The following is a 21,038-nucleotide window of genomic DNA, read 5'->3' on the forward strand; positions in this document are numbered from 1 at the left end:
CACTAACCTAGGGAGAGAACCAAGTAGATGCCTTGAACACAAAGAGAACATCATGCAGAACTATTGGTGGTGGTCCCATCCTCCAAGGACCACCCCAAGCACAGTTATGGACAAAAATATAATCCCAACCAGCGGCCCTGCAAAGCATTATGGGGCGAGATTCTAGAGTGCAGTGAATATTATAGTATCCAATATCAAAACATTCCTCAAGCAGGCTCTCCAGGCTCAGCTGAGAGCTAATCATTGAGCATGAATTGCTCTTTGTGTTCAAGGCACCTGCTTGGTCCTCCCCCTAGGTTAGGGGGGACCCCAAAATCATCACCTCTCTCATTGCCTGATATTTTTCAAAGCTCACTTTTGTGAATTGGCTATATGCTTTTTTGCATGAGTAGCTTGCGCCAGAGTTTTAGCATGAACTCGTGTTATGCGTATGGGTGTATTAATAAAACAGAAATCTCACATACCTCGAGTAAAACAACAAATAACTATCTTTATATGCTAAAATACATATAGTCATCTCACAAAAATGAAAATATAGCAAGCAGTGCCTTCAGTTAAACAATAAATAATTCTATCTTTACATGCTAAAATGCATATAGTTCTCTCACAAAAGGGAAAATGAAAATATAGCAAGCAGTGAGAGAGGTGATGATTTTGGGGGTCCTCCCTAACCTAGGGAGAGAAGCAAGCAGATGCTTTGAACACAAAGAGCACATCATGCTGAAATGATTTGGTGCTGGTCCTATCTTCCTAGGACCACCCCAAGCACAATTATGGGCAAAAATACATTCTTAACCAAAGGCTCTGCGGAGCATTATGGGACGATATTCTAGAGTGAAATGAATATTATAGTATCCAATATCAAAACATTCCTCAAGATGCAGGCTCTAGGGCTCAACTGAGAGCTAATACTATAATATTCACTAAACTCTAGAATCTCACCCCATAATGCTTTGTTGGGCCTTTGATTGGCATTGTATTTTTGCCCATAACTTTGCTTGGGGTGGTCCTAGTAGGATGGGACCACCACCAAATCGTTGATCATGATATACTCTTTGTGTTCATGGCATCTGCTTGCCCTCCCCCTAGGTTAGGGGTGACCTCAAAATCATCACCTCTCTCATTGCCTGGTATTTCTCAAACTTCACTTTTGGGAATTTGTTATATGCTTTGTTTTAGCATGTAAAGGTAAAGTTGTTTTATCAAAGGGTTGTGGGTGCAATAGCTAACTCCACTATGTGTTGGAGTCGGAATTATTGCATGAATTCTGTGTTTTCAATGAAATGCATAATTACAAAATCTCAGCAACCTCCGATAGCGGAGCGGAGTTCATTGCCCACGGTTAATCAGCATTCTCTCCTACGCATACGACACGCAACTCATATACTACCTCTCAGATCCCAACACAAGAAATACGTTCACCTTCTGCATGACCGAAGTCACTAACTAAAGGAAAGGCAACTATCTCAAGCACAACACGGTCAAGACAGAAGTAGTGATCTTGGGCGAGAACACCTTATCCAACTGGTGGCCTGCCAAACTGGGACCCATATCCAGAACCGATGTCAGAAACCTCAGAATATTTATTAAGAGCAAACTGAACATGACAGCATGAGTAAACACTGTCACTGTATCCTGCTTCCATATCCCGTAGATGCTGAGGAGGATCTTCAAGTGGCTCCCAAGCAATAATAGAAAAACTGTTATTCACGCCCTAGCCACCAGCAAGGTAGTCTCTGGGAACATCATCTACACTTGGATCACCAAGCCAACTTACTAGAACACAACAAACAATCCAGAACTTGGCAGCCAGATTCATCCTCAACCTCTCACACAGAACTCACCTCACACCACACCTCAGAGAACTATACAGGTTCCAGATACACAAACCCACTCAATTCAAACCTTTCACACATGGAGCAGAGTAATTTTAGCTCCACCATTACAAGTCACAGAAGTGTAACATTTACGTGTGCTTAGCACCCTATTTATTGTGTGCCTTAATCTTACTAATGTAGAATAAAGCATTAATCAAACTGCATGAGTGTATTCACTGTAGAAAATAGTGATTCACATAAGTGTGTGTTCTAATACCTTCTTTATACTGCAACAAAATGCAATTCTCGTCCACATTACATTTGTGTATTTCGAATTACACCGCTTTTATTGATATTGTATTTCATATACTCACATATTCAGTTTTTGATGTTTGCATTTATTTTATAGTCGTAGGGGCATATATACTCTGTGTACACTGACTGTTTTATTAAATTAGTTTAACCAAAGGCCTTAACCATTTGGTCTTCGATGTTCAACCTTCATCTTGAAAGTTGTGTCTGTGCTGCCATGTTCTTTCATTTGTAGGTGCGTTCACATGATCTCATAGTCAGTGAAAGACACATTGTGAATTAGAGATAGTGAGGTATGGGAGGAGAATTTTTGGCAAGAATGAGAGGTGCTAACGATCTAAGAAAAGATTCCTATTCACTTCCTATCAGGAGATGGGAGACATCCAAGGTTGTCCTGGTGTTCAAACTGTAGGATGGGAAAACTGAGTGAACTGTGGCAAGTTGAAAATCTACTGGAGTTGATGACGTGGAATTCTAAAATGTTCTGTGGGTTTTATTAAGGTTCACACTTTAGTATTTAGGCTGATACACTTTGGACTTCGAGAGGTTTAGAACTCTCTGCTCATATTTCCATTGTATGGCTTTTCGCTATACTTTGCCTAGTTTTGGGGAGCTTTTACTGACATCTCCACTATGCTGACACTTTCCTGCTTTTCCTGATTTAACTAGGTTTCCTTCATTTTCATCTTTAGTTCAGAACTAGTTTAAGCAACTTTAGATTAATTCATGTTTAGGCGAGAAGATTCAACACTGACCATCAAATTCTATTTATCTGATGTATTGCTGCAACTGAATTCCGTGTATGCTTTATGATACTAAGACTTATTTTCATTCAACGCTTTGGCATACCTGTGGTGATTTTGTATCTTTATAACATGTTTTTGAGATTTATATATGTTAGTTTGGTCCTTAATTTGTAATAAACTCCTTTGATTGATTCCTTAACCTTCATGTGTAACCAAATAGAGTACACTGTAAATTGAATTGTTAGATTGATGTTAACTCCCCTTTAACTCTCAGGCAACTGGCAAATCTGAGGAGGATACTATATGAGATGAAACGGCCTACCAGGCCCGCATAGTTTGAAGTGCTGAATGCTTGGGAGCATGCAGCTTATTCTAGAGAAAAGGAAAAGTATCAGGGATGATCCCAAAAGGCAGTGTGTACTTACGCAGATGCTAGGTGGAATGCAAAACAAAAGAAATGGAGAACTGGTATGATAGATGAAGTCAAGCTGTACCCTCCATTAACAAGAGAAGAATCAGAGAACAGGAAGGAGAGGCGAGGGAATGAAGAAAAGCCAAAGGAGCCAGATGACATGAGTGAGGTCACTGATAGTGATTCTAGCAATAGTCTCTTGGATTGATTTTTGCCAGATCGCCCACCTCCGTATAATGAGACCTGAGCGGAGGGAGGAAGTAGTGCTGGTGTTAGTGGGAACCTTGAAGTGGCTGCCACATCAGTAAACACAACTCTAACTTGATGGGAGTTACCCCGGTGAGCGTGAAGTATAACCCAGTGGGAGAGAGTTCAGGGACTTGTGCCCCTGTTAACTCCACAACCTTTAATGCCCCGGATGCTCTTACTGTCCCAGTTACCATTGGTCCTGTGGTCCCTATATATAAGCCTGGTTAGACAGGGACACAACACATAATGCCCCAGGTAATGCTCCTACAAGTCTTAATATGGGAGGGTTTGCTCCTCTGACCCCAACTAATGTGACTATTTCTTCTGCTGTGAAAAGAACAACTCGCAATACGGTCTGCGGTCCTTTGGCCTTTCCCATGGTGATGCCTTGACAGGCACCACAATGGGAAAGGCCAAAAAGTTGGGGAAATAGAGACAAGGGGCCCATGTTGTGCCCCCCTAACTGTATCCCCATAGCGGGGGACATGGGGGCCCTGTAGGGACCCATTTGTTCCTGCACCGTCAGCGATTTCATGGGGGGGAGGGTTCTGCCATTAAAAGGCTGGCGGCCCAGGAACTCAAAATATGCTGAGCAGGACCGCACCAATCCCTTCTCAGCATAATGCATGGTGCCGCTACTGCCAGGAAAAGACTCGTCCGTGGCACAGGCAGCAGTCGACCGTCGATATGATTTACAAAGTCGTAAACGGCAAAACGGAGGACCGGCAGTCTTGCGCCATCACACGTAATAGGGGCCTAAATTTAGGGAAAGCACTGGAGACTAAACCATATAAAATTACCATTCCAACTCCAACCTAGCTAAATTCAGGGAAAGAGCTGGACACTAAACCAGAGAAAAATACAATTCCAACTCCAACCTAACTAAATTCAGAGAAAGTGCTGGACACTAAACCAGAAACATTTACTATCCCAACTCCAAACTAACTAAATTCAGGGAAAGTGCTGGACACTAAACCAGAAAAAGTTACTACTCCTACTCTGGATAAATACTTAACAACTATTATATATTAATATCAAACAAATAAATATAAAACTAAATATAAGAAAAAACCAGGAAACAATAAACAATAACTAGTGAATCCTCAAACATATATACTATTTTACAATATATCTATATATATATAAAAACAAATGTATGTCTGTCTGTCTGTCTGTCTTTTTTTCCTTTATGCATTACTACACCATTCATCCGATCGCCATGAAACTTTGGGAAGTTGTTGAGTACACTCCCGCGAAGGTTTCTGGCATAAATTTGTTTTAAATATCGGCCCCCCAGGGCCCTCATATTCTTTCGAATACTGATGTACGCACCAGACGGAAAAACAACAAATCGTGTATCCACAAGCACTCGAATAAATAAATGGAATTAAAACACCATTCATCCGATTGCCATGAAACTTTGGGAAGTTGTTGAGTACACTCCCACAAAGGTTTCTGGCATACAATTTTTTTAAATATTGGCCCCCCCAGGGCCCTCATAATCTTTCGAATACTGATGTACGAACAAGACGGAAAAACAAAAAATCGTATATCCACAAGCACTCGAATAAGTAAATAGCATTAAAACAGCATTCATCCGATCGGCAGGAAACTTTGGGAAGTTGTTGAGTACACTCCCACGAAGGTTTCTGGCATACATTTATTTAAAATATCGGCCCCCAGGGCCCTCATAATCTTTCGAATACTGATGTACGCACAAGTCGGAAAAACAAAAAATCGTGTATCCACAAGCACTTGAATAAATAAATAGAATTAAAACAGCATTCATCCGATCACCAGGAAACTTTGGGAAGTTGTTGAGTACACTCCCGCGAAGGTTTCTGCCATAACATTTTTTTTAATATCATCACCCCAGGGCCCTGATAATCTTTTGAAAACTGATGTACACACCATACGGAAAAACACAAAATCGTGTATCCACAAGCACTCGAATAAATAAATAGAATTAAAACGACACTTTGAAATGTTTTCCATATTAAAATGAATAAGTTTAAAAAAAATGACACAATGTAAATTGAATATTATCATAACGAGTTTCCTTGAATTTCCTTTCTTCGGAGATCGCAGCAACGCGCGACGGGAAGGCTAGTTCTAAATAAAATGTCAAAACTTCCTGTTAAATATCACAATAAAAAATACCATATTTATAAAATATGATGCAAACATTTAAAAACACTTAGAAATATTTTTGTTTAAATGTCAAAGAATGTTTTCAAATTTTACAATAATTAAAAAAAACATTTTAATTTTTGTTTAAAATTTTAAAATTAAATAAAAATCTATTCCAAAATTATTAATAAAAATGTATAGACTTTACAAATAATAATTTCTTTTAAAATTATTCATAAATAAGAATGTAAAAAATTAAAGTTTGAAAATATATATATATATATATAAAAGAAATAATTTTACAATTTAATTTCGATTATAAATATTACAAATATTTTCATAAACCTACATTAATTTAATAAATCCTCCCTCTAAACCCATCCAAAAACATTAATCAACCACTAAGGGGCTGATTACGATGAGGCTCAGAAAGCCCCTGGACACAGTTAGGAACCTTTCCGAGCCTCATCATGGTTTCAAAATTAACAGCCTAATTACAATAGAGTTTTAAAACTAGCAAGACATTCCATCTGGCTTCAAATGGGCTCCTTGAGTTGTCTGCCAGTCAGAACCGGCATGTAATCCCTAAGGATGGCGTTTTACGCAGTGCAGATTACGATGCTCGGTTTCTAACTGGCTTTCCATGCCGGGCTTTCCAACATACAATGCCTGTCGGAAAGTAAGTTTGGGGGCCCATAGCAGGGCTCCCTTCTTCCTGCGGCCTCCGGTTAGGGGTCAAGGCCCTGTTGATCCCTGCACCATGTGGCGGGCACCTTGAGGTGCCTGCCGCTCAGTGCAGGGATGAGCACAAACTCTCTTTTCTGTATGGGAGCTTGTGCTGGGGCCGGTTTCCTCGCGCAGCACAAACTCCCATACAGAAAATGGAGCTTGCGACTGCACCATGTGCGGTTGCATCATAATTCAGCAGTCAGGACCGCCGACCGGAGATCAGTCAGACCCGTATTTGCGACAGTGTCAGACAGACACAAACCCATCCAACATCCTAATAAGGCCCAAAAAGTTATATTCTTAAAAATAATTAATAATAAACAATTATTATTTTAAATAAATTATTATTAAATAATAACATATTTCATAAATTACTACCCACCCTTATCCCCTATAAATCCAACATCCCACTACTAAAATGTGTATATTTCTAAACTTAATATAGAGAAAATTAACAATATTAAAAAAGTATGACATTATAACATACACATTTTAAATTACTCCCCGCCCTTTTCCCCCATAAACCCAATATCCCGCAACAAAAAAATATATTACAATAATAAAAATATGTAACATTTTAAATAAAATAAAAATATTAAAATAAGCAAAAAACATTACTAATAACATAAAGTAAAAAAATTATAAATCACACTTAAAAAACCAATAACCACAAAATTATTTATATACAACTATATTTTTTACATTCATATTTTAAACATTAATATTTAATATAAACCAATTTTCAATATTTTTTACATCGATATTACTTTACTCAATATAATGCTGTCACTATAGCTTGACTCAATATTCATGCGACTCGATATTTGCAACTCGATATTCTGTCTCTACACCATGCTGTTTTAAATGCTGCTACTTTGTTGCCCATTCCTGAGAATGACATTGATGATGGTGAAGTGGAGCATGGCTGTCTCGGTGTCACTGAACTGTGTACCAAGCCGAGACCAGATATACAAGATGAGCCACTACCTGAATCTAATTTTGCACTGTTTGTGGATGGCTTGTTTTTGCAAGACAATGGAGGACATTTGAGAGCTGCTTATGCAATCTGTACTGTTTCAGGAACATTTGAAGCTTTCTAGCTTCAAGGAGTTTTCTCTGCACAAGTGGATGAGTTCATTGGTCTTCTTACCAGAGCATGCTGTGTTTCAGACCAGCTGAAAGTGACGATTTTCACAGCTAGTCAGTATGGGTTTGGTGTTGTGCATGACTTCAGACAGTTCTGGCCCCAAAGGTTGTTTATGACTTCTTAAAGCCACCCCATATGAAATGGTGATCAAGTGAGGAAGGAAACTTTTTGGTGCATTTCAAATGCCTGCTCAAATTGAGGTTGTGAATGCTCTGCACACCACAGTGGAGATGACTATGTAACAGTGGGCAACGGGTCTGCTAATGAGGTCGCAAAGTACTGTGCTCATAAAGCTTGTAAATTGAAGGAGGAGTATACTAATCAGGGAACAGATGAGACCAATTACAACCTTTTTTAACATGTGCAGATACATCGGTGGCGGTAAAGAGACCCAGGAAGAGGTGTCAGAGGAAGAACAGTTGAGCTGGGTCAGAGAAGGTTGTATAAAGAGAAACAATGACATTTTGGCTTTCAGGAGATGGAAGATCTGTGTTGCCAAATGGTCTTTTGCCACCAATTGCTAGGTATTATCACAGTCCTGATCTAGGGATGGATGCCACCATGGTCCATTTGTTCAAGCAGACCTGGTTTAATCCTAGATTTGGATTGACAGCAGAAGCATTGTGTCTCAGATGTGGTGCATGTCAACAGAACAATGTAGGGAAGAGAACCGCAGTAACACTGAGCCACATGGGAAGATCAGGTGCGCGATTCAACTGGATACAGTTGGACTTTATCAAGACACCTGTGTGCAATAGGCTGATACATCCTGGTGATCGTGTGCAACTTTTTGCGATGGGTTGAGGCTTATACGACCAGAAGAAATGACAGTCTTATAGTAGCCAAACTGTTGTTGAAGGAGTGAATTCCTCGTTTTGGATTTCCAACTTCTCTAAACTCAGACGGAGGGACACACTTCAACAATGAGATTCTGATAATGTTGTGTGCAGCTTTACAAGTGGAACAGGGGATTCTTTGTAGATACCTACCTAAGGCTTCAGGTCTGGTGGAGCAAATTAATAGCATGCTGAAATCCAGACTAGCAAAAGTGTGGGATTCCGCATCTTTGAAGAAGCCCGCTGTTTTGCCTCGTGTGTTGATGATTCCTTATCAGAGGACAGGATTGTCTCCCCATGAAATTATCATGGGCAACGCAATGAGACTGCCAGCTATACCTGCAAATGCACTTGTGAACATTACAGATGACATGATTCTTGATTACTGCAAAGGACTAGGTGCAGTGGTGCGTTCCGTGTTTCTTCAAGTTGAAGCAGCCACAGCCCCACCTCATCAGGAGCAGTGCCATGATCTTAGTCCTGGAGAATAGGTCTTGGTGAAGATTCATGTGAGGAAGAGTTTTCTAGATCCCCGCTGGTGTTACCCTTACCATGTGAACCTTTTTACCACAACTGCTGTAAAGTGCTGCGGTCTCCCCAACTGAGTGCATGCTGCCCACCCTCGTAGAGTTCTATGTCCCTTTGATGGCATCTCCCAGAAGTGTCTTTGGTGGTTGAGAGACCACAGGAGCAGTTTAGTCACGATGTAGGGTACCAGTAGGAGTCTGAAACAACAGTTGTGCAGCCTGAGGGGGTCTTGATAAGTCAACAATTGGAGATGAAGCCAAAGATGCTTGTGCTGTGGTAGAGACTGATCCAAATACAGACCCTAATGAAGGGCCCAGTCCTGTAGATCCATGAGCGACAGTTGGAGAACATTGGCCGAGAAGGCAAGCGAGAGGGAGATTGGATCCGTCAGATAAATGTGGGGTACAAATCATTCGGGAGAATACTGGGGATTCTGATTTGAGTGACGGACTCAGGAGGTCAAAAAGTCGGAAGTACTTATCCCCTGAATGGACATACTTTGCTGCCAATGACAGAAAGAGAGAGAGATTTCTGGGAACTTTGAGATAACAGTGCAGATCCAACTAAACCCCCTTGAACTGAACCTTTTGTTTGATCTGCATTTAGAATTTTCTTTAGCATCAATCTGAGACATTTCATTCTGGATGTGATTATCAGTGAATTTGAATTGTACATTTATTCGAGACATTTGAATAGACTTTGTAGGAGGAGAAAGAAGAGTACCTAAGCCAGAGTCTGCTGAAGGAACCCAAATGTGTCATTTAGAAGAACGTAGAGTAGGGCTAAGGAAGACTCATGAAGTACCATTTAAATAAAATTATTTAATTTAATCGCATAAGCTTTGTCATTCAATTTGCACAGGTGGAAATCGACAGGGGTGACTCTGCTGCTGCTACGTTCTATCCTATGGTTTGATTTAAGGGAAGTAATGGATATTAACCCTAACACCAGTAGACTCAGATACTTAATAGTAGGCATATTAATAGTCGTAGTTGTAGTACTAATTCTTTGCTTGTATCTGCCTACATCTAGGTCAGTGGAAAATAAGTCCAAATTTAACCCCAAACCCTGACACTCTGCCGATAACAGTCTCTACTCGGTTAATGACAATGAGCTACATGTAGATTTATCCAGCAGAGATTACTCTTTAAACACTTATACTGAATTGCTTTAAGAATATGCTGACATTATGAATGTGAGGGACTGTTATGTCTGCATGCAGTTACCCACATCTGTTGCAGAAGGTATCACCTACCATCACATGCCTTTAACGCACGTTGTCACTTGTAGTCTTCTGCTGAGCCTTTTCTAAGGACAGGGTCACATCCAATATTATTTTTCAAATTATGATTTGGTCTTTTCAGAAGGTCCCTTGTTTATACATTTGAACAGACATTCTTATGCACAAATCACTGACACTGCTAAAGGTTATTTGACAACTACCATGACACCAGATACTGCATATGTTCATAGACAAAATTTAGCTTGCATATTGATGGATGTGGAGAAGAAATTCTTAAACCAGGTGGAAGATAGGAGGAGGGAGGTAAGTGTTAAAGCATCAAACCTAACTAGGATACCTAAGTGGGCCGGAGAATACATTGATTAGCAAGAGCAGGAAATCAAGAAGCACTGGATTTAGATTGGCGACATAACAGGAAATTGTGTGTGCACAATAACAAGAAGGAACCTGGCACTTTATCTGTGGGAAAGAGTGAATGTGACCATACATTTGAAGTCAGAGGCCAGTGGGAATTATTTTTAGATGGAAATGATCCTGTGATTCCTGGAGTTTATTTTATTTGTGAAAAGTATGCCAATTTCATATTGCCAAAGAAATGGTATGGGACATGCCATTTAGGTGTAGTCTTTCCAAAGATTCATCATATGGAACATTTCAATGATCCCTTGTGGGAACAAAATACTAGTCCTAAGTGAGGAGCTGGTGCTAGTGAAATTGTGGGAGATATTTTTGGTGCAATGATCCCACTGTAGGGGTGATACTAACTGATATGAATATTAGAAAGTTGCCTCCTATAGTTGATAAGTTGTCCACTAGTACTGCAGGAGCTTTATTACTGAAATGGTAGCCATAAGATCCATGGTTTTGCAGAAAAGACTTAAGTTAGACATCCTTCTTGCAAAGGAGGGTGGAATCTGTTGGATGTTAAAGGTCCAGCAATACTGCACCTATATCCCTGACAACAGCAAGGACTTGAGAAAATAAATTAAGAACATTACTGATCTAAACAACGATTTGAAGGAGTTGGAAGCCACAGGTGCGTAGGAAGCGATTGGAAGTGGATTTGCTCCTGTAGGCAAATGGTTCAGAAATATGGTCAGTGGAATTTTGGGCGCCATTTTGAAACTTCTTGTGATAATTGCCTTTTGTGTGATATTCCTGGTGGTGAGCTTTAAGAGATATGAGTGTAGAAAAGCAAGGCAGAGAGTGAAAAGGAAGAGAGTGGGTGTAGAGTTAGAGGAGAGTCAATGTAGATACTATGATGACATGGAACATCTGGAGGAGTCTAGAGGAAAAATTATGTAAACTACATGGTTTTAAGGGGTGTATCTGACAAGATCTATATCTTGATTGTGATGGTTAAATTAGCCATCAAAGTGGGAATAGGAGCCGCGTAATTTTAGTTCCACCATTATACGTCTCAGGAGTGTAATATTTACGTGCACTTAGCACCATATATTTTGTGTGCCTTAATGTTATTAATGCAGAATGAAGTATTAAACATACTGCTGGAGTGTATTCACTGAAGAAAATAGGCATTCGCATAAGTGTGCGTTCTAATACCTTCATTATAATGTTACATATTGTAATTCTTGTTCACATTTACATTTGTGCATTTCAAGTTATACTGTTTTTATTTAAATTATATTTTATGTACTCATGTATTTATTTATTGATGTTTGCATTTATTCTATAATCGCAGGTGCATATATAATCATGTATTTACCATGTACACTGACTGTTTTATTAAGTTAGCTTAACCAAAGGCCTTAAGCATTTGGTCTTCGATGTTTAACCTTCAACATGAAAGTTTTGGTTGTTCTTCAATGTTCTTTCCTTTGCAGGTGCGTTCATATGATCTCATAGTCAGTGAAAGGCATATTGTGTATTAGAGATAGTGAGGTACAGGAGGAGAACGTTTGGCAAGAATGAGATGAACTAAGAAAAGATGCCTATTCACGTTGTATCAGGAGAAGGGAGACATCCAAGGTCGTCCTGATGTTCAAACTGTAGGATGGGAAAACTGAGGGAAGTTGCCAATTTCTACTGTGACAAGATGGAAATCTACTGGAGTTGATGACATAGAATCCTCAAATGTTCAGTGGATTTAATTGATGTTCACACTTTAGTCCTTAGACAGATACCCTTTGGACTCTGAAAGGTTTAGACCTCTCTGCTCATATTCCCATTGTATGGTTTTATCCTATACTTTGCCTTGTTTTGGAGAGCTTTTACTGAAGTCTCCACTATTCTGACACCTTCATGCTTTTCCTGATTTAACTAGGCGCCCTAGTTTTCAACTTTAATTTAGAACTAGTGTAGGAGACTTTAGATTTATTCATGTATAGATAGGGGAATTGAATCTTTTACACTTACTTTCAAATTCTATTACTTAACTTCTGTATTGCCGCAACTGAACTCCTTGTATGCTTTTTGCTACTAAGACTGAATTTATTCCATGCTTTGGCTTACCCGTGGTGATTTTGTATCCCTACAACATGTTTCCGAGATTTATATACTTTGGTTTGGCCTTTAATTTGTAATAAACTCCTTTGGCTTTACCTATCGATTCCGGGTCCTTCATGTGTAATCAAATAGGTTACACTGTAAATTGTATTGTAAGATTGATGCTAACTCCCCTTTACCTCTCAGGCAATCAAAAGGTTAATTAATGGGTAAATGGTAAGACGGGCCCAGTGCTCCATGGCACATACATTCAAGGCACTACGCAACTCAGGTCCCACCTGCCTGAACAGTCACATCTCCTTCCACCCAACACCCAGACAACTCCGCTCCAAAGGACTCCTACTTGCACACATCCCATGCATACACAGAACCTGAACAGGAGAACAAGCATTCTCTTACAATGCTCCTAAAGCTTGGAACAACCTCCTAATACATATCAGAGCCTCGTCTTCTCTTCTTGAATTCCACAAGAAGCTGGGGACCTGACTTTTCAATTAACTTACCTACCATAGGCAAGCTAGACACTACAAGATGGCGCCCGTGCAATGTAATATAAATTGCCACTCCAAGATGGCACCCGTGCTGGACGCCAGAGTCGGAATACTTCGGACTGACTGATGGTAAGCACGCGACAGGAATATTACCGTGCAATTACTGACTTTAGCGGCTTTGTAGTCTACTAGGATATCCTGTTATATATATATATTTTTTTTTTTATATTTTTTTTATATTTTTTTACTTTTTCTTACCAGACACGAACACGTGGGCAAATTATGTGAAACTGGAAGATATTTGTAATAAAGGGGAAACGCTGATATAGAATTACAAGGTGAGAAATATGGAACAGACATATGTAGTCTGTTGTTACTTTGCTCAGACTTTGGATGCTAGAATTGAGAATACTGAGTACGCTGTTATTTTACTATAGGTAGTGACTGAGTCACTTGACAGAAAGACACTTTTGGATTAGGATTTACTCGGATGTTGGAGTATTATAATTTGGTGAGTGTTACAGTGGTTACCTATAATTATATTGCCCACATTGACCTACTGGTTATTACTTGATTAGTTTGAAACCCATGTTTAGTACTTGACAGCAGTATCTGATAATTTTATCTACAGATGTGGAGATATATACTTGAGATCTAACCGGTCTACTACATGTGGATTAATTAAGCGTGGATACGCTACTGGGAATAGGTGAGTTTTCAAGCAGGTAGACTGTTGAGACATATCAGATAACCTGTAAGCTAAGGGTGTTATCAGTGACCGAAACCTTTTACCCTGTACTGAAGTACTTTGCATATGACTCGTATGTAATTATAGCTTTGAATTTTTGTAATATATTTGATTTGCATTCAATGACGTGATTAACACGGTTTTGGTAAAATTGGGTCTTCTTTGAATAACCAGTGTGTTAATATTTGTAAATACATATTGGACCTAAGTTAAGGTCGGAAGAACTATTAAGAATGATTAATAGTCAATTCATGAAAAATGTAAATTGCATTTACTTTGTTATTTCCAACGAGTGTAATTTAATTTGTTACATGATTGAGTGCTCGGAGGATCACAGTAATTGTTTGGACCATTGGTTTGTCTTGGAGACTGTGGTAACCAGTCCCCCACCTCTTCCTGAGCACCTAAGAGATTTATTGTTGTATTACTTATACCTGGACTCTGTGCTGTGCGCTCTTGTATACCGTTACCAATATATATTTTCTAAGCTAGACACACACACCTGTTCAATGCCAAGATACCTTTTCGGGGATAATTCACTTTGCAAATATGCATAACATTACATACGAGGCCTTTAATGCTTACCAGCATCCTCATATCTGTGTTTCTTCAAATAAATCTCATGGTAGAATTGCTCGGAAAGCTGGGGTTATCAGTATAGTGTAGCATACAGTTTGTGGATATGATTATATTGTAGAATGTTAAAGGAGCTGCCATGTTGACCCTTTGTCTTTGCTCTGTCCCTCTGTGAAATTTCCCACTCCCATTAATCTCTCTTCTTTTTCCAAGGAGATATTTTTACTAGAATTAGTGGGACATTATCAATTAATCAGCCAATCAGGATTCTTATAAAGCGCAACTCCTCATTCGTAAGGATCTCAAGGCACTGATTGGGGGGTGGATCTGCATCACAGTCAAAGAGACAGCTCTCTAGGTCCTTTCTGAATTGCAGCAATGATGGTGATTGCCTGAAGAGCAGAGGCAGGGAGTTCCAGGTCTTGTGGATCCTTCGGATAGTGGCCAGGACCAAGTAGGTGGAGCAGAGCGGAGATATCTGGTGGGAGTGTAGAAGGAGAGAACAGTGGTTGAGGTATGCAGGTCCTGTGTTGGGCCTTGTAGTCATGTATGAGGAGCTTGAAGACAATTCTTTTGTTGATAGGTAGCCAGTGAATGTCTCCCAGGTGTCCGGTGTTGTGGCTGTGGCATGGGATGCTTAGGATGAGACTGGCAGAGGCGTTCTGAATGTTATGGAGTTTCTTTAGGAGTTTCCGGATGGTGCTGGCATAGAGTGTGGTGCCGTTTTCGAGTCTGCTGTTGACAAGCACATGGGTGACCATTTTCCTGGACTCAGTGAGGATCCCCTTGAGGATCTTATGAAGCAGGCCTAGCGTGAGAAAGCAGGAGGACAAAACAGCGTTAATTTGGCGGTTTGTTGAGAGCGAGCAGGATGATGCAGAGGTTTTGTGCGTGGTCTGTTGGTATAGGGGGGAGTCGTCCCAGGTCGAGGGGTTGAGCCCAGAATGAGGACTTCAGTCTTGTCTGAGTTAAGGTTGAGGCAGCTGTCCTTCATCCAGGTGGCGACGACCTTCATCCCATTTTGGAAGTTGCTACTGGCGGCTGTGGGTTTGTCTGTGAAGGAGAGATTCAGCTGGGTGTCGCCGGCGTAGGAGACCAAGTTGAGTCTGGGGCTTCTACGAATGGCTGCAAGCGGGGCCATGTAGATGTTGAAGAGGGTGGGTCTCAGGGAGAGTCTCTGTGGGTTCTGAGATGAACGGTGAAAGTCTAACTCCCTGTGTTCGGCCATTGGGGAAGGAGCGGACCCATTCTATGGCTTTGTCATGGATGGCGGCGGCGTGGAGTCTTGCACAGAGGGTGTGGTGGGAGACAGTGTCGAAGGCTGCTGAGAGGTCCAAGAGGATAAGGGCAGCAGTTTGACCTCAATTGAGGTGGGTGCAGATGGCGTCTGTAGCGGCGAGGAGAGCAGTCTCAGTGCTGTGGTTGCTTCTGAACCCCTTTGGGAGAGGTCCAGCATGTGGTTTGTTTCGATGAACTCGGAGAGTTGGACAATGATGGCTTTCTAAATTACTTTGGCTGGGAAGGGGAGCAGAGAGATGGGTCTCTAGTTCTTGAGGGCTGTCAGGTCAACAGAGGGTTTCTTTAGCAGGGAGTTGATCTCTGCGTGCTTCCAGTCTTCCGGGCAGGTGGCGAACCCGATGGAGCACTTGATGGTGCTGCAGAATTCGAGTGTGGTGGAGGTGCCGGCTCTGTTGAGGATGTGGTGAGAGCAGTGATCTGATGGGGCTCCAGAGTGCATGCTCTTCATGATCCTGAGGGTGTCGTCAGAGGTGAGGGTGGTCCAGTTGGGCAAGATCTGTGGGGTCTGGAGCCATTGTGTGCAGTAGTTGCGGGTGAGGTGGCTGTGTCTTGAGTTGTGAATCTGTCGTAAATCTTCTTGACCTTGCAGTGGAAGAAGGTGGCAAGGTTGTTGCAGAGGTCTTGAGAGGGGGAATGTCTGCTGTCTCTGTGCTGAGTTTGGCAAATGCTTTGACCACGGCGAAGAGTTCTTTGCGGTTGTGTGCATTGGCGTTGATGAGTTCCTGTATGGCTGCTTTCTTTGTTGTTCTGATGAGGTGGTGGTTTGTGGTGATGGTGGTTTTGAAGGCTGCGTGGAATGCCATGCTTTGCTGCTCTTCCATCTTTTATCAGGCAGTCTGCAAGTGCACCTGGACTCTTGGAGGGCAGGGGAGAACCAGCTGGTTTTCTTGGAGTGCTGTTTGCCTGCGGGTTTCCCGAGGGGAGGTCGACGCAGTTGGAGATCCAGCACTGGAGTTTGCGTGCTGAGGTGTTGGTGTCCGTGGATGTCGGTGAGGGGGGTTTGCTGAGGGAGGTGGCAAGCTGGTCTACGGTGACCTTGTTCCAGCTTCTGCAAGGATCTCGGTAGGCGTGGTGGTGTATGGTGGGTTTGGTGAAGGAGAAGTGGACGCAGTAGTGGTCGGTCAAGTGTGGCTCAGAGGTGTGGCTGACAGAGATGATGTTGCTTTTGGAGAAGATGTGTTGAGCGTGTGTCATGCTGAGTGGGTTGGCATTGCCACCAGTTGTTTGAGTCCGATCGTGGTGAGGTTCTCCAGTAGGGATGAGGTGTTGTGGTCGTCGAGGTTGCCCACTACCTCTCCAACAGGTCTTCTACTAGTGGCCCACATCTGCTCCTGACAGAGAAGTGTACCGGGCCACACCTGGCATTGTGGACATCCTGGCAACTCTCTGGATACAGGAAGGCTGCAGAGGCACTAGAGGACAACTGTGTTTCAAGGCAATATTTGAACTAAATAGAGGTTAAAAAGAAAAAAGACATTATATCTTTCCAGTTTAATTACTCTCCCTGAAAAGTATACTCAGTCTCATCGGCGCTATTTACCATCAGTCAGACTGCATGCAACCCATTTCATGGTACTTTCCAGGAGATTCCCATTTTACTTAGACCTGTATTTACCTTTGTCACTGCAGTGCTGGTCCCAAGCAGAATGACCATCAGAACCCTACACTCACCACCTGCTTCCAGGAGGTCTGGGTACTGGGGCAAAGCTCAACTATTATCATAGTCTGTGTGTGTGCAATTAGCAGGACAATCAGGTCCATTAAAGAAGTGTCATTCAGTAAACCCAGGATGAATTTTCTCTTACATCACTACACAGAGCCCCTCATGGATAGTATGAAAGTCTTCCCATGCTTCTGGATTCATTGTCAGATTCACCTCAGCCAATCCTTATCCCAGCATGGCCTTAGAGTTAAGAATGTTAATGACTGATCGCACCCAAGAAAGGTACAATAACTTAGCACACCTGTAGTATTGGGAACTGTCACCTACTGTCTCATTGTAAAGGCTTCACCAGGGAAAGGCTATCCCCCAGAGGAAACAAAGACCATAAAACAATATTGGGAGAACCTGCTACAAAATTTGAATAAAAAAAAGATCATTTACTCTAAACGCATTTACTCCTTTATGTTCTAGAGACATTGGGACAGATGTATCAAAGGGTTTTACTCATTCTTTGTCTATGAGAAAATGTGTTTAGACATATGGCCCATTGAATCATACCAATTATCATCTGGGCCTGTGAAGGAGTTTTGAAAGACTGAGCAAATATTTCATTTTGCCTCCTTTCATTCTCTGGCAGCAGAGCTTTACTTAATGGCCATATGTTTTTGGCAACCCAGCCTTACCTCTTTCTCCTGGAGGACCCGCTTTCCCTTGAATTCCTGGTGCACCATTGCCTCCTGAAACACAACATGTGAGATATTAAAAAAACAAATCCTAAAACAAGCATTTGATATGCAATAGGCCTTGCATTAGTAAACGTTTGAGCTATTAGCGTTGCTAATAATAATGCACTGCTAATAATTTAAACATTTAGTAATGCAAGACTAATCGCGGCACCCGCGCTTTACTTTTAATGTTAAAAGTAAAGCGCTGGTGCCGCGATTATACCAAAGGTAAAGAAATAGATGTTTTTTTCTATTCCTTTACTTTTGGAATAATCGCTGCCCCTGCGCTTTACTTATAACATGAAAAGTAAAGCGAGGGTGGTGCGATTATACCAAAAGTAAAGAAAAAAAAAAAAATCTATCACTTTACTTTTGGTACAAAAGCTGCACCCGCGCTTTACTTTTAATGTTATAAGTAAAGCGCGGGTGCCGTGATTATACCAAAAGTAAAGAAATAGATGTTTTTTTCTATTACTTTACCTTTGGTATAATCGAGGCACCTGCGCTTTACATATATCATAAAAAGTAAAGCACGGGTGCCGCGCTTATACCAAAAGTAAAGAAAAAGAAGTGGCGAGCGCGTCACGCCTGTGTCTGGGTACGCGCATAGCTCCTCCCACGGCCTATTGGTGTCTGTTACACGCTTGGTGCGCGTAATAGACACCAATAGGCCATGGGAGGAGCTATGCGCGTGCCTCTGGCCAATTGCGTGCAGTCTTTTACAATAAGACGCACGCAAAGGGGGGAGCTGAAAAGGAAACACACACGCACAAGCGTGTGTGATTCCTAGGTCAGCTCACAATCCCGTTTTTCCTCTCCAAAATGCCTCACGCTGCGCGAGCACTGCTGCGCTGTGCAACGCTAAGCGCGAGGCCTAAACAGCACTAGAAAAAAATAATATTGTGACGACAGCCTAGGGGAAACATACCAATAATTCATACACAAGATTGTGATCTTTATCTGCACACAAACTGTAATAATGGACTGGTGTTACTCCAATAATTTGAGGGAGTGGAATCCACTTCATGAAAATATCCCAGGGTCCAAAATTTGTTGATTCCCAATAATTTTCTTTTTATTCCAAAATCAGTCACACATTGACGACAGTTTTCTACATCAATTCCAATGTTCCAAGTAAATCAAAGATGACATCAAACAGCCGACGCGTTTCGTCCATTGAAGGACATCATCAGGGCTGTTGAAAAAATAATAATGAATCAGAGATGAAACAATATGTATTGTCTCACTTTAACTAAATAACAATTCACCACTTTTAAACAGTGCAACACCTGCCTATTTCACAATCTAATATCATTACAAATCCTATTCATTTAGTTCAAACAAATTATTCTCCTGACATGATTTACAAATGAGTTTGTGATGCTCACAGGATTTGGAACTAGATTTTTTACAGAACAGGTTAATTCAGAGGGGGTACAGACAACAAGATTTGAGTAAAGCGAGGAGAAGAATATTAGAAGTAGACAGGAAATCGACGTTGACACAAAAAACGAGTAGCAAAAATCGTATGTGTCGTGTAGCCTTTGTAACTAAATACTGTGAGAATAGAACAGATATATACAAAGCTTTAAATAAAAACTGGAATCTTTTTTTTTTTTTTTTTTTTTTTTTTTTTTTTTTTAATTGTACAGGTTTAGTTTATGTCTGAATATAAGTACAAGCATATTGAATTGAATTTTCTAGTAGCATCGTCTATCTATCTTGTACATTGGGCACAGCTGTAACTTGGTGCTCTAGTGATGTATACGCTACAATTTTGGGATCCAGCATCAATGCATTTCAAGTTGTTAATTAAAGTGACAATAAATCTCTTGTATTCTTCAATGATGGTTGACCTTAACCAGTTTATCAACAGGGATTACTCTCTCACCACAGTGCAAAAAGAAAGGGCCATGGTTGCCAGCAAAAAGGGAGAAAGAAAAGCCCAGGGCAACCAGGAGGAGCAGGAAACACAGGAGGTACAAGGATGGGAACAAGGAGTCAGAATGTTTTGAAAAAATGATGGAAGGCCAATCTGAGGAGCAACAGGGAGAATTACAGGTCATGAATTTATCGAGTAGATGTTTAAATGACCAAGAATTGTCAGTTTTGAAAAGAGGATTGTCTTATTGCCCTGTGTATAGATGTGACTACACAGATTTGGAAATTGATTTATTTCATTTTGCACGAAAATTGAAATTGAAATGTTTTTTTGCAGAACAAGACAGGCCTATAGATGTTAATGTGACATCAAATAAAAGTTGTGAGATGACCATCAATGACTTGCGGAATACTCACTTATTATTATCTATAACAGAAGGGGAGGACTTGGGGGAAGAGGATGTGGCTAGGTTATTGAATATACCCACTGATTATAGTTGTTCTAGTGGGCTCAAACCCAAGTCTAAGTTCATTCCGCAAGGTGGACAATTCATGGCAATTGACATGTATGTGAACAAAACTTTGGGGGAGTTGCATAAGACACAGGACAAGAATTGGAAAAAAAGGAAAAAAGTACAAGATAATTTGACATTGGGGGAACGCTTTGCCCTTAGGAGTTTACGTTCTGACAACAATATTGTGATACAGCCGTCGGATAAGGGGGGAAATATTGTTGTTATGAATAGGTTGGATTATAGTGGAGAAATCAGACGACAATTAGAAGATGTGACCTGTTATATCAAGTTACCCATGAATCCCATTGCAGGGTCAGCACAAGAGATTAATGAAAGATTATTTACTTGGAAAGAGGAAGGGATGTTAGATGAAGCGGAATTTAAATATTTAAGTGTCAGCAAACCCTCCTTTCCTTTTATCTACACCTTACCCAAGGTACATAAATCTAGTACTCACCCTCCTGGTAGGCCCATAGTATCGGGGATTGGGAGTATGATAGAGCATTTATCAGAGTTTGTGGACTC

The 21,038-nt window shown here is 40.9% G+C and overlaps 1 protein-coding gene across 1 annotated transcript in view; it reads right to left on the reverse strand.

Moving 5' to 3' along the window:
* The window catches only part of LOC144754349 (ficolin-1-like), a 437,650-nt gene that overhangs the window by 341,908 nt on the left and 74,704 nt on the right, over window positions 1-21,038 (reverse strand). The window contains exon 3 of the mRNA XM_078642036.1: window positions 18,076-18,129. Coding sequence (XP_078498162.1) covers window positions 18,076-18,129 — 54 coding nt within the window. The remainder of the gene's footprint in view (window positions 1-18,075; window positions 18,130-21,038) is intronic.

Source organism: Lissotriton helveticus, chromosome 5_1 (genome assembly GCF_964261635.1).
Source record: "Lissotriton helveticus chromosome 5_1, aLisHel1.1, whole genome shotgun sequence".
NCBI lineage: Eukaryota > Metazoa > Chordata > Amphibia > Caudata > Salamandridae > Lissotriton > Lissotriton helveticus.